The 13,298-nt window shown below is 35.7% G+C and overlaps 1 protein-coding gene across 1 annotated transcript in view; it reads left to right on the forward strand.

Annotated features, from left to right (window-relative positions):
* The window catches only part of LOC122350042 (cytosolic acyl coenzyme A thioester hydrolase-like), a 36,250-nt gene that overhangs the window by 16,374 nt on the left and 6,578 nt on the right, over positions 1-13,298 (forward strand). The window contains exon 4 of the mRNA XM_043246226.1: positions 4,081-4,265. Within this exon, the coding sequence (XP_043102161.1) occupies positions 4,081-4,265 (185 nt within the window). The remainder of the gene's footprint in view (positions 1-4,080; positions 4,266-13,298) is intronic.

The raw sequence follows: 13,298 nt of genomic DNA on the forward strand, positions 1-13,298 counted from the left end.
AACAGCCAATATGCTAGTATTTAAAAGAGAAAATTTAAATTAAAATAAAGTGTCACATTTAGTCATTTACCATACCCAAAGCGACAATGGAAGCAATCAAAATCATCAAAAGAGCAATATGCAAGTCTCTGTTAGTTTAACGCAGTGCATGTTGTAACTTCTTATTTTAGTTTATTTTTTTACTTTGTGAAATTGTTTATCTGCGGTGTGTGACTAGGATAAAAAAAAAAAAAGTTTCTGCTGTGTAAGGGAGTGAGTGTGTTAACTGTTCTTGGTGATGCACAGGGTTGATTCTCTCCAGATGTCCTATTTGCTGTATTTTAAACATAAGCATCCCTTCCTGGAATCAGTGACCTCAAGTTAGGTCAAACTTTAATGGTTTAATGGATTTAATTGATGTAATGGCTAGGTCGACTTTGCGGCATGCTTTAAACTTGTCTTACGCTTTCCCGGCACATAAGCAGGACTGTTCATAGTCCATGCAGCCGCTCTGTCCTGAGACAAACACATGCAAGCATTTTGCATTCTCTGGTAAAGACAAAGCATGTAATTAAAAATCTTTGATTTAACATCTAGTATCTGACGTTACAAACTCTACTGCATAGTGAATAAAAATGATAAGAAATTATAGTTCACAGTGACGTGGTGAACAAGTGTGTTACATCATAGCATTGTGGATTTTATCACAGCTAAACGCTCTGTTGATTATATCCACTGATGAGGATGTAAGAACACACTTCTGTTCATCAGGATGTTAATCAGCTACAGTTATTATTGCTGATGCTGATAATCAGTATTTTGGTATTTGATATCATTACACTGACTACAAAACATGCAAACAAAAAATAATTGCACTGAGTTTTATTTTTTATACTTTTAGCAAATACCTGTAAATTATGACACCTTTCTACTCACTGTACATCCTTCCTGGTTTCTCTTTTATTGCATATTTTTCTCTGTCAGTGGTTTTATATGATCAAATAAAATGTTTTATTATAGGCTTTTAGCAATGACGGTCACAGAAAAAGTAGTTTGTCTTGAAAGTAAGAAATAAACATACTTTAGTTGGTTATTTAAGAGACTAAACACAGAGCAGTTTTTGATTGTCACACGATACCTAGATGTATGTGTAGTTATTTATTTATTTATTTATTTATTTATTTATTTATTTTTCATAATATTAATTTTAAGTACTCCGTTTCCCTTTGTTCAATATTTATTTATTTATTTGCTTGCTTGCAATTATTTAGTGTTATGCCTTCTATCAGTATTGAAAACAACACACATGTTCAAATGCTCTGTTGTATCATAATTAAAACTTATGGACTTTTGTTCTGTAGTGTAATTATTGATAGAATTTAATAAAATAACGAAATAAATAAATCTATAAAAATACTATAAAACTAAGGAAAAGAGTCTTGTAACGTGTTATTATAAGAAACAGAGCATTTTGTTGTTTAATAGCATATACTATGCTTAACAAATTTATTAGACCACCACTCAATGTAAGGTTTGTGACAAATATGAGTTTTGGGGGCAGAATAGAAACATTGAATACCTAAAACACAGAAATTTTAATAGATAATAAATAAGGTCCACATACTGTATATTTTATACACAATTATGCACAATTTTTATTATTTAGCTATTATTTTAGCTTTTATTTTATCGGTTAAGCAGGTACAAGTTATTTCTACATCGGTTTTGCAGGAAGCAAGTTCTGGTGTTGACATCTTGATTGTTTCATTTTTAATGATGTTCTGGTGTCATAAAAGAGCTGAAATTGTAAAAAAAAATTATGTCCAAATATGCAAATATATTTATGGACCTGACTGCATATGTCTGCTATTCTATAGGCCAACTGTTCATTTTTCCCATGATTCCAGATGAATTGACCTGAAAGACAGTGAAGGAACGATGGAACAAAATAATATATCTGCCCTCAGGCTCTGTTTCCATGGAAATAAAGATTAGACGTATACATCAAAGAGGGCAGGAAATGAACCTAACAATTTCAACCATCCTCTTTTTCTCAGCCTTGTTCTAAACGACAAATTGCCAGGAATGCTTTTTAAATGGGCAAGATTCACTTTTCCACATTGTAACTAGCAATCGCGAGAGCTGAGGTCCTATTAAGCCGTTCTGCATCTACCTCAGAGCTCCATTAAATGTGTAAAGGTACATTTGAGCATTTGTTTTTCCTAGAATCCATTATAAGTATGTACTATATAAGGGATAATGAGGTCCGTTCATTCCTGGGTTGTGTTTAATAGTGTCTGGTGTCAAAGCCGCATTACTGACAGGGCTAGCAAAATAAAAAAAAAAGAAAGTAAGTGATGCTCTGAAAAAACTTTGATGGATCAGATCAAAGTCATCGGATACAGGAAGCGGCGAGCAATAATTGTTAGTTTGGAAGGGGCTACAAGGGACACATGGTCACCTCCACCCACATAACAACCTTCCGCACATTCACTCGGACTGGAAACGTTTTATCTTTGTGTGTGTAATTTACGAGTTTTACATATATAGTTTGTAAGTTGCACAATATATTATACCAGTGGTTGCCAACTGGTGACCCAGAGTTTTTCTGATCTGATCAGAACTATTCTCGTTTAGAGAAAAACGAGAGAAAAATAATACCAAACCGAGGTCAATGCAATATGCATCTCAACACATACGATACATTTAGATTACATTTACATTTAGACATTTATCCAAAATGACTTACAAATTAAGACTATAGAAGCAATCAAAATCATCAAAAAAACAATTATACGTTACAAGGTACAATACATTACAGATATAAATGAAGCAGCTACTAATACTGATGTAATACGATTTACCCCTATTACGATGCAGTGTGAAACAGTTGAAACAAGAAATCAGTACATATAAAATATTGGTCACAAATTATTGGTCACTAAATAATAAAGGTGTAGCACATCTACTAATAATCGTATATAAATTTTTTTTTTTTTTTTTTTACCAGATATGTTAGACTGAAGCATTGTGATACAAATCCCAACTTGCACCCAATGCACATTATAAATAAATGCACCACATCCTTAACTTTTATGCCGATGCACCAATGCAAATCGGTGAATCTTGCCATCCCTGCTAAACCCAAATAAAACCTGCAACAAGATAAATAGTTAGGACTCCATACTAATAATATATCTTAAATAGAAGGAAGGGAAAGCAGGAGTTCATTATTTTGATGCAAAAACTTTTTTCACTTGGTATATTCCAGCCGAAGTACATAAGGGCCAACATGTACCGGTTGCTTAACATGCACTTATGGTCGAAAAACAATTATGCAACTATAAAAGTTAAAGAAAAATAAAATCAGTAAATCTGGAGTTATTGGAACTATGCATACAATTTAAAAAGAGATATTAGGCAGCAATTTCCACACCAAACTGGTGAAAATTATTTTTAAAATCACAAAAATAATTACTATTTTCAAACTGGTTTCCTGAGGCCATCTCTGTTAAATTAACAATGTCATAATGCCTAGTGCTAGTTAAAGCAAAATGAATAACATAGCTAGGGTTACCTTACTAGGGTTCTGATAACTCAACTGGTGGAACACAAATACCTTACTGTAAAATGTATACTCATATATTGTAATTTGAAAAAAAAATCAACCAGAAAAATGAAAATGCATGTATATTGAAGGCAAGGAACAGGTCTCTAAAGTCTTTGTGAATACATTTTTTGATTCCTTTAATGACCTTTCAGACCACTAAAAATTAACTAATTATCCTAAAAATAAATAGACAAGCTTTTTTATCAGCATTGAGCACAATTATCTAACTGTGCTTAGAACCACTGTTTATGTACTCCTTAATTAATCATAATAAGGTTATCACATTAAATCTGTAACTGTGTTGTTAGATATTTATTAGATTAGTGTATACATAGTGCATAAAGCACTTTTCTGCTTCCTGTAACACTTAGAAAAGATACATATCAGCAGGCTGTTTAATTCTGTGTTCACATATATACCTTTGTCTTCCAATGAATACGGGATCATGCAAGATCAGTAAATGTAATACCTGACATTATGTGTCCCTGCAGGCTGTGTCATTACTGTTTCCGGCCGAATGACTTTCACAAGTAATAAGTCAATGGAGATTGAGGTTTTCGTTGACGCTGACCCACTGGTGGAGGCTGAGAAGGGGAAATATAGGGCTGTTACAGCCTTCTTCACCTACATCTCCCTGGACAAAGAAAATAAGCCCCTACCAGTGCCTCCGCTGAAAGTGAGTAATGCAAGTTTATATATACATGCACTGTGAAAAAAGGAATATTGATGAATAAAATGTGATTGGTTTGAGAAAAAAAAAAAACAACCATAAATTTATTTTCTTTGTGGGGAAAAAACTTCTGAGTCTTCTGAGTCATGTGCATGAGACAGGACTTGGTGACCTACATTTCAAGATTTTTTCCTAACATGAGGCAACACAAAAGAGACTATGGATGATTATTTGAAATGGTCTTCTTCAGGTTGATGCTTTCAGTCCTTGGTCTTTCCATTCATCATTGCACAAGAATGCAAAATGGGTTTTTAAGAATGCAAAATTAAAATGCCTAATGCAAAATGTGTATGCTAAAACATGTGCCCTCATGAGTACATGACTTATATAACAAATATAGGATTTGCATACGATTGGCCTGGGGCAGATATTCATCCTTTAACAGAAGGCCAATCAATCATCATTTTGGCTGTAAGGAGGCATGCAGAGACGCCTCCGATATGGTAGTGACAGAAGGTAAGCGCCATAGGTGCTGGCATTCTCAGCTCCCTACTGAAAACTAATAATAATAGCGACACTTTGCAGCATCGATACACAACCTTCTCTCAGTTGTTTGTGCACACTGAGTCCAGAAGCAACTGGGTGATTGTATAATTTGGGGTAAAATTAATGCTTATTTTTAAAAAATCGTCACCATTTTTTAATGTATTGCAATTTTTTTAAATGATTGTGCTTTTAGGTAACACTATATTAGGGCTAATTAGCATGCATGTTACTATAGAATATTAGCTATATATTAGTAGTAATTTAGCACATATTAATGTACATAACCTTATTCTGTAAAACCTAAACTTAACAGCTACCTTAGTAACTATTACTAAGCAACAAATTAGGAATATATTGAGGGAAAAGTCATAGTTAATAGTGAATAAGTGTTCCCTATTCCAACGTGCTGCCTGCTTTTCAAAATATCTGATTTCAAAAAGAACATAACATTTTAATAAACATCTGTATTAAATGTGCATTGTGCAATAAAGAAAAAACAAATAAAGTTCAAAATTATAATTTTACATCAATAAGTCGTAAGCAATACATCAATAGATTTGAAATGGATTTGAAGTATACTTTGCATTAAATAAATGTATTAAAATATGGTAGGTGTGTGTTTTAGTAAAATCATGAATTATATTTTATTCTTTAAACTATGGCAATATTTATCCCAAACTACATATAGACATATTGTCATTTAGAACATTTATTTGCAAAAGAAAAAGACAACTGGTCTAAATAACTAAAAATGCTAATGCAGTGTTTTCAGAGAACATATAATGCAAAGAAAACATTACTTTTTAACCCTATTGAATTTAAATCAGTATATAGTGGAATAACCCTGATTATCAATCAGAGCTTTCATGTGGCTTTGAATGCTCTCTTCCAGTCTGTCACATTGCTGTTGGGTGACTTTATAACACTCCTGAAAAAAAAAATACAAGCATCTCTGTTTTTTTGGTGGCTTGTGATCATCCATCATTCTGTTGATCACATTCCAGAGGTTTTCAAATTCAGGTCTTGAGATTGGGCTGGTCATGACAAGGTCTTGATCTGGTGCCCCTCCATCCATAACTTGATTGACCTCGCTGTCAAGTCAAGTCATGTTACCTACATTTGTATTGCGCATTATACAATAAAGATTGTATAACCAAACCTTGTACCATGGAATCAGTAGTAAACTGTTATTAGAATAGTACCGCTTTAAAGTGGGCGGAATTATTATGATTTAGTTATAGTTGCTTGGCCTCTACTGCCATGACTCTTCTAAAATGGTTTAATTCCACGTCGCTGTGCTTATTTAAATCTAGTAGGTCTATGTCAGTGTCTCTCGCAAGTTCAGTGATGCAGGTAGTAAAGATTCTCCCTGGCCAATCAGCGTTTAGCTGAGGGTACACATCACGTTTCGGTAATGGTACAGTATGCTTAGAACCTTACCCAAGATAGTACTAAAAAAGTACTAGGTACTGTTTCGTGTGGAAAACCCTCAAAAGTGAACCGTACCTAACCATACCATGCCCCCAAAAAAATAAAAATAACATTAAAAATAATAGTAATAATAAACATTTCAGCAGGGCTAACTGTTACTCATAGTGTCAGGCTAAATCATAAACACAGATTTTAGTATTTTAATTTAATCTTATATGCATAATTCCTTCAATATTACCAAACTTTTAAAAATATTTTTTTCTTTATTTTAAATTAAACTATAACATATTGTCAAGTAATTTGTATGGTCAGCTATGTTACTGTCAACTCACGTTTAACATTTTGTAATATTATATAGAACTTAAAATGCTGCTTCTGAAATTCAACTTTGTGAATTGTGTATCACATTAAATCAAAAGTTTTTCATTATTTATCTCAAAAGTACATTATGTAAATGATCGATAATGCAGATTTATAACATCATATTACTGTCTTTAAAGGACATATAGAAAATATACCAGATATACTGGATACCAGCAAATAACACTTTTTTAAAACAATGCATCACTTCAAATTTAACACTATGTAGTGAGTGTAATTTAAAAACTGCTGTATAGTTTTACAATTGAGGCACTACGTGTTTTTTTTATGAAATTACATTTTTGACTTTGCTTGATGTAGCCCGAAATATAGAATTGTCCAGCTTTTTGCTTTGTAAATAACTTATTTATTTATTTGAGGTCTCTTTTCCATAAATGGAATTGCATGAGTATCAGTCATACTGTGGTTCTTCGCTCTTATGTTTCAGAATATAAATAGTATGTTAACAGATTATTCCTGCTATTTTTTAGACTTCAGGTGTTTTTTTTTTCCTTCAGTGAAAGATCTTTCATTCTATTTTTAGGATTTCCAGTTTTAGCTCTTGGTGGAGGGGAGTTATGGGCTGGGGGGGAGGGGTGAATAGAGCTGGCGGAGTGAAAGCACAGAGAAGTGGGGATCATGGGATGGGTGGGACTATTGAATGGCATGCTGCACACAATGAAAGCTGCAAGGATCACCCAGACGTTCAGAGGTTTACCTTTTCGAGTGAGCGCTATGACAGGGTCTTCTCAGGAAACATTTTAGAGAAATGAGAAGGAACTCTTAATAAGAACAATATATGGAGTAAGTATTTTTGTCTTTTTTTAGCAACAATATCTTAAGACTTAAAATAAGGTCAATTTACTTTGGGAGCAAAATTATGTAAAATAAGACATATTTTAAGATGTCTTAATTGCTTATATTACAAAAATTTGCATCTCTAGTAAATTCATCTTGTTTTAAGTGCTTAGATATTTTTTACTTAAAAAACATGACAAAAATACTGATTGCAGCATAGTCACAGACTTTTTGGACCCATTAATGCATTTGACAAACACTCTGGTCCATGCCACACAAAACAAGTTGAGTTACCTTAGCAACCACTGGGTTTGCAGCATGATAACTGTGTTTATTTTTAGAAACATCATGTGATGTGTGTGCAATAAGAGGTTAAAAGCGTGATATCACACATCAAACAGGAATACAAACAGAAAAACAAGATCACTCATTACTTGATGATGAAATTTCCAATGCTTTCGGAGTGAAAACATACTAACTAATAAGATTTTCTAATTTATACATATATAAGCATTGCATTTGTGGCAATAGACTTATGCATGTTCTGGCATGTTCTGTCTGTCCAGACACTCGGCCTGAATATAGATTGAGTTTGGGTTACGAAATTCTTGGAAATTTCTGACATGGCCTCTTGTTCCAAACCTGTATGGCATACTTTCCTCTGCCAAACTCAAAAGGAGATGTTTGTAAATGTGTGCACGATGTCTATTTTCATGCAAATAAGCATATAAATGACTAGAGGCTATCAAAAATTGCATCAATAATCACTTTTTATTTATATAGTACTTTTAACAATACAGATTGTGTCAAAGCACTGAACAGTTTTAAACAGGAGAACAGAGTGATAGTAGTTTATAGTGACAAGATTAAGCACTTAATTTTTATTAAATGCAGACATGGTGTGTAATCAAATTGACAATAATCGCTAGAAATTGAGTGTCCCCAACTAACCAAGCCAGAGGCGACAGCGGCAAATGCAGCTATGTCAGGTTGTGTAAAGGACTAATTGTTTGTGTGTGTCAGGTTCCAGTGATCTTTCCACGGGGCACATCTAGGTGTTCTGGCCTCTGATGAAGGTGATCTCTTGGTACTGATCCACCATCAGATCTGGATAAGAACTGAAAAACAGAATAAGAAACAGAATATTAGTGTAGATGCCATTCTTTTTACAATGTAATGAGTATATTGTGTGTTATTGGGAGTGTTACCAGTTCCGGCTGATCTAATTAATGCAGCCTAACAATCTTTTAACAGATTTGAATAATAATGGTGTATTAGTGTGTTATGTATAAGCCAGGTTAAAGAGATGGGTCTTTAATCTAGATTTAAACTGATAGAGTGTGTCTGCTTCCCGATATTACTGCTTTGATCTTGGGAAGTGTCAGCACCTGTTGATGCTTTAGTTTTCATAAATTTTGTCACAGTATTGAATAAATAACGCAGATTATGTTTGTTTTCTTCTAGAAATATAGACAAAAATGATCATATCTATCAGTTTTTAATACTTCTCTGTACGATAGGGTACTTTCCCACCAGGATATAAGATATACCTTTAGTTTTGTTTTTCTCCAGCTGTGCTCCATTTTCCAGGCTGCTCTCTTTAGGTGTGTTCATTCTATAGTCTGATTATTTTCTTTTATCGTTCTTAAGCGTAAAGGAGCAATTGTATCTAAAGTGCTAGAAAAGAGAGAGTACATAGTTTACAAAGCAGTCTTTTGTGGTGGAAGTGATGGTTCACCATATGTGACAGAAGCAAACAACAGACACAGTGGACATAGCGTCAGCCATTTGAGAGGTTTTTATTAACAGAAAGACAAAATAAAAGTGTCCAAGTGGGAAAGTGTCCAAAATAAACAGGGGAGCTGGTGTCCTCACCATGGTGCAGGGGTAATGAAGGGCATCCAGTGTTTGAGGGGGAAGGTTCCAGGTAAGGGGCGGAGTCCGGCGGCCTCACACACTCCCCTCTTAGGTCCAGGGCTCAAGAGGCTCATGGTGGCTTCTTTCATGCTGCCCCTGTCTTTAGCAGCGTGGGGATCCCTCATCGCACCCTTCCTGGACCCATGAGAACACATACATACACAGGGGATACGACCCACCTCTTGTGGACAGGCACGCTCTGCATTTAACAGCGAAGGTGATGAGGCTCCATTTGCTACAGGTGCACCACATCACTCGCTGCCAGACCTGTCCAATCCTGCACCACTCCTTTTTCACACATGTACTCCAGTCGGGAGCATGGTGAAAGGTAGTGAATAAGGGATGGGGTGATGATGATAAGAAGGGAAGAGGCAGCTGACTCGTCACATATACTTGTAACAAGGTGCAGAGTTTATGGTTTTAGCTATATGGAGTTCACACAAGACTAAATAATGATCTGAAATGTCATCATTTTGCTGCAGAATTTTAAAACCATTAGCATCAAGTCCATGTGACAGTATTAAATCCAGAGTATGATTTCGATAATGTGTAGGTTGTCTAACACCAATAGGGTTAAGATAGTCTAAGAATGCTGGTCCTTATGCATTTTTTTTCCATTATCAACAAGGATATTAAAATCAACAACAATTATGACTTAATCTGCCACTAGTACTAACTCCAGTAAATTCTTTAATAAAATCTGTGTGGTGCCCTGGTGGCCTGTATCATAACAATAGTTTATGTTGATTGTACTTTATATTCCAAGCCTTTCGAAGCCATAGACTAGTGTAGCAAACAGTCCACAGTTTGCGCTTTCATTTTAAATTTGCCACGTCAATGTTTCTTTGATAATTGTATGCTGAAGATTTGTAAAATGGAAAGATTTTTTTTGCAAAAAACAGAGATGGCCTGGGGCACGATTTCAAGCTTCCTTTATAGTGCATTTATGTTCTATATATCGTCTGGTCATTGTATTCCTTGGTACTATGGAAAAAATCTGCATGAACAATCTACAAAATATGATTAAAAGGCTGCATAATTATTTCTATTTTTAGGTGAGCTACATATTAGCAACTGCCGAGGTCAAGATGCCATGAGTGTTCTGACATATATCCTGAACACTAAAAGCCACAGTCTTAAAGTCAAATAATACTTTAATCAGAGCACCTTTACAAAGTGTGATATTTTTAAACTGTCTCACCCCTGAAATAACATGCAGTGGATTTCCAAAGAAATACTTCCAAAGAAGATACCTGTATACGTTTAGTTGTGCACTAGCTTGGAGAAGCATTATGGGAGCAGCTGAAAAGGTCACAGAACGAAAGGTTAATTGAGATATTATGGATCAGAGTGCTAGTTAAGGCACTTCTCTACTCTACTGGATTATCAGCACAGTATAGTAAAATGTCACCTGTAAAATAAGAACAGTGATCTGATACTAAATTATTCAACAATAGTATAATGTTATCATTTTAGGTAAGTTTGGTTCTAGGCTGAATCGGGGTCATTTTGCCATTGTTATAAATGCACCAAATATCTTGTTTTCTTTCAGTTGTGTATGAGAATGGATGTAAAGATGTTTATAAATGTACAATATATAGATTTTGAATGGCAAGATCTAAAACAGGAAGCAGACTACAATTTCACTAAAAAGCATCTATGAATTAAAGTATAAATGGAATTACAGGAAATGTGCATAAATTACATTCATTATAGTACTGTAATATTGATTAACCAGGAAAAAAAACATTAACATTAACCAACAGTAAAGTTGTTCTTCTTTTACCATCATCCAGTCTGCATTATCATGACATAATGTTCCTTTCTGTTTTGATCAGTTACATGATGCTTAAAGCATAGATAGCAGCCCCCATGTTGCATACTTCTGATTTTACATGTGCCAACCAAACAAGTGCCATTTAAAAGCTATCCAGTAGCATTCTTCTGGTGTATTGGCTATGCTTACGTAAGCCCTATTCGGACAGGACTAGTTTTACAGGGGGTTGTTAGATTTTTTTCACAGACGTACTTTGTGATTTTAATTGCATCCGAATCTGTTAAGACTGGCTATTATAGTATCTGTATCGGGTAAGATTATTCACGTTCATTTCTGCACTCAATTACATGTTTTAGTGATATGTACCTTTATCAAAATTAAACATGGGTTTACTTAAAATAAAAAATATACAATAGTTAAACTGAAGTAACTACCCATTAACATGGTTTTGCTACTAGTTATTTAGGTTAACAATGGTTTTTGTGATTATACAAATTATATTCAATCCGAATTACTATACACAATACACGCATACAGAGAGCGCATGATCTTGGTGATCCTAGATGTACAAAGCCCTTCCACCTCTGTAATAAACACAGAGATGTTAGGCCGTCTGAAATTGTACATAAAAATTGCAGATGTCCAGTAATAAGAATCAAAACCCACACGTAGTATAGAAAACTAGTCCCATTCGAATAGGGCTTAGTTGTCTATTGAAATCCAGTGGCGATGTTTACACTTTTAACGCAGAGACTTTTGATGGCTAAACGGTCCTATCTTAGACCCATAAACTCTATTGTAGGTGGGGCATATGCATGTAGTAGTTGCAATAGTGGCAGTTGTGGCAGCCATGGCTATATTTCTCATGGCTTGCCTATCTTCTAGTTATTTTCTCCATCTCGAATGTATGAACCCACAGCTTTTGCCAGATGGTACTGTCAGCAGTAAAGTCTTCAGGTCGGATCCTATACTTCTTAGAGGTAATCTTCATCTGATCCTTATATTGCTTTTTCTTTCCCCCAGCTGAAAGTCGACCACAATGTAGCTGGCCATAGAGCACTCTGCAGGGCAGTCAACATGGGATCATCCTTATCACGTGCCTTATCAGCTTTTGTGGAAGGATGAAGATTCTTTATGTAAAAGACTCCATGTCAAAGTCTCCTAAAGGCAACTGTTTTACGCCTGTAGCTCTGAATTTCGTGGTCAATACCACAGTCCTCAGCAAGAATATTCTCCAGTTATTTAAAAGATGGCCCTGCTAACAGCTGTTCATCCCAAAGGCAGGTAGAAGGGTGGGACATTGGTACTCCATTGGCAAGCCACTTATGTTTTGGTGTAAGCCCTAACCACCACAGCAAGAACAATTTGAGTGTTATTTGGAGTATAGGCTACAAAAGCTCATTCATCAGCATACTGCAATTTTCTTGTAGTGGAGAATATTGGTAACAAATAGGAGGAAGATGCACACACCCCTGCTTGGACTCTTGTCCACATATGGACAACCGAGCAGTCATCCTATCATGAAACTGGCAGAGAGTGTTAACAAATTAATTGGGACAGCCAAACCTAAGGGAGTACATCCCATAAGAGCTCTCTTTACACAGTGTCAAATGCTTTAGAAAGATCAACAAAGGCCATAAGCATGCCCTGATGTTGCACCCAGCTCTTTTCCTGAAGCTGCTAGGCTGTGAAGATCACGCAAATGGTGCTTCTGTTTTTCCTAAAGCCACCCTGCGATTCAGGAAGCATTGACTATGATGTTGTTAATGAGTCTCTGAAGCATCACCTTGGCCAGAAACTTACTTCCTACAGAAAGGAGTGATATGCCCCTACTATTGCCGATCAGTTGAGGGATCCTCTAGCCACAATGCCATTGGAGACTGGCAAACTCGTAGCGATTCCAAGACACAGATGGTGAACTGAGGGTGAGCAGTGGGGCTGACAGAAGCCAGGGGTGGAGGAGACAGAAACAGTGGGAGGTCAGCAGTTTTTGAATCTCCTTTGGGCTTAACACTTGAGGGCGCAGCATTGTTACCAGAGACCGCTCTTGAGGAGTGGGCAATGGAGAATGCCTATGATGTGTGGGCACTGGAGGGTGCTCTTGAGGAGCGGCCATCGGAGTATTGGGAGCCAATTCTAGGCTAGACGGGACCAGTGGAGATGCAGGAGGGCTGGACAGCACCAGCAGGGACAAAGAAGGGTTGAGCGGG

The sequence above is a fragment of the Puntigrus tetrazona genome, chromosome 8 (genome assembly GCF_018831695.1).
Source record: "Puntigrus tetrazona isolate hp1 chromosome 8, ASM1883169v1, whole genome shotgun sequence".
NCBI classification, from domain to species: domain Eukaryota; kingdom Metazoa; phylum Chordata; class Actinopteri; order Cypriniformes; family Cyprinidae; genus Puntigrus; species Puntigrus tetrazona.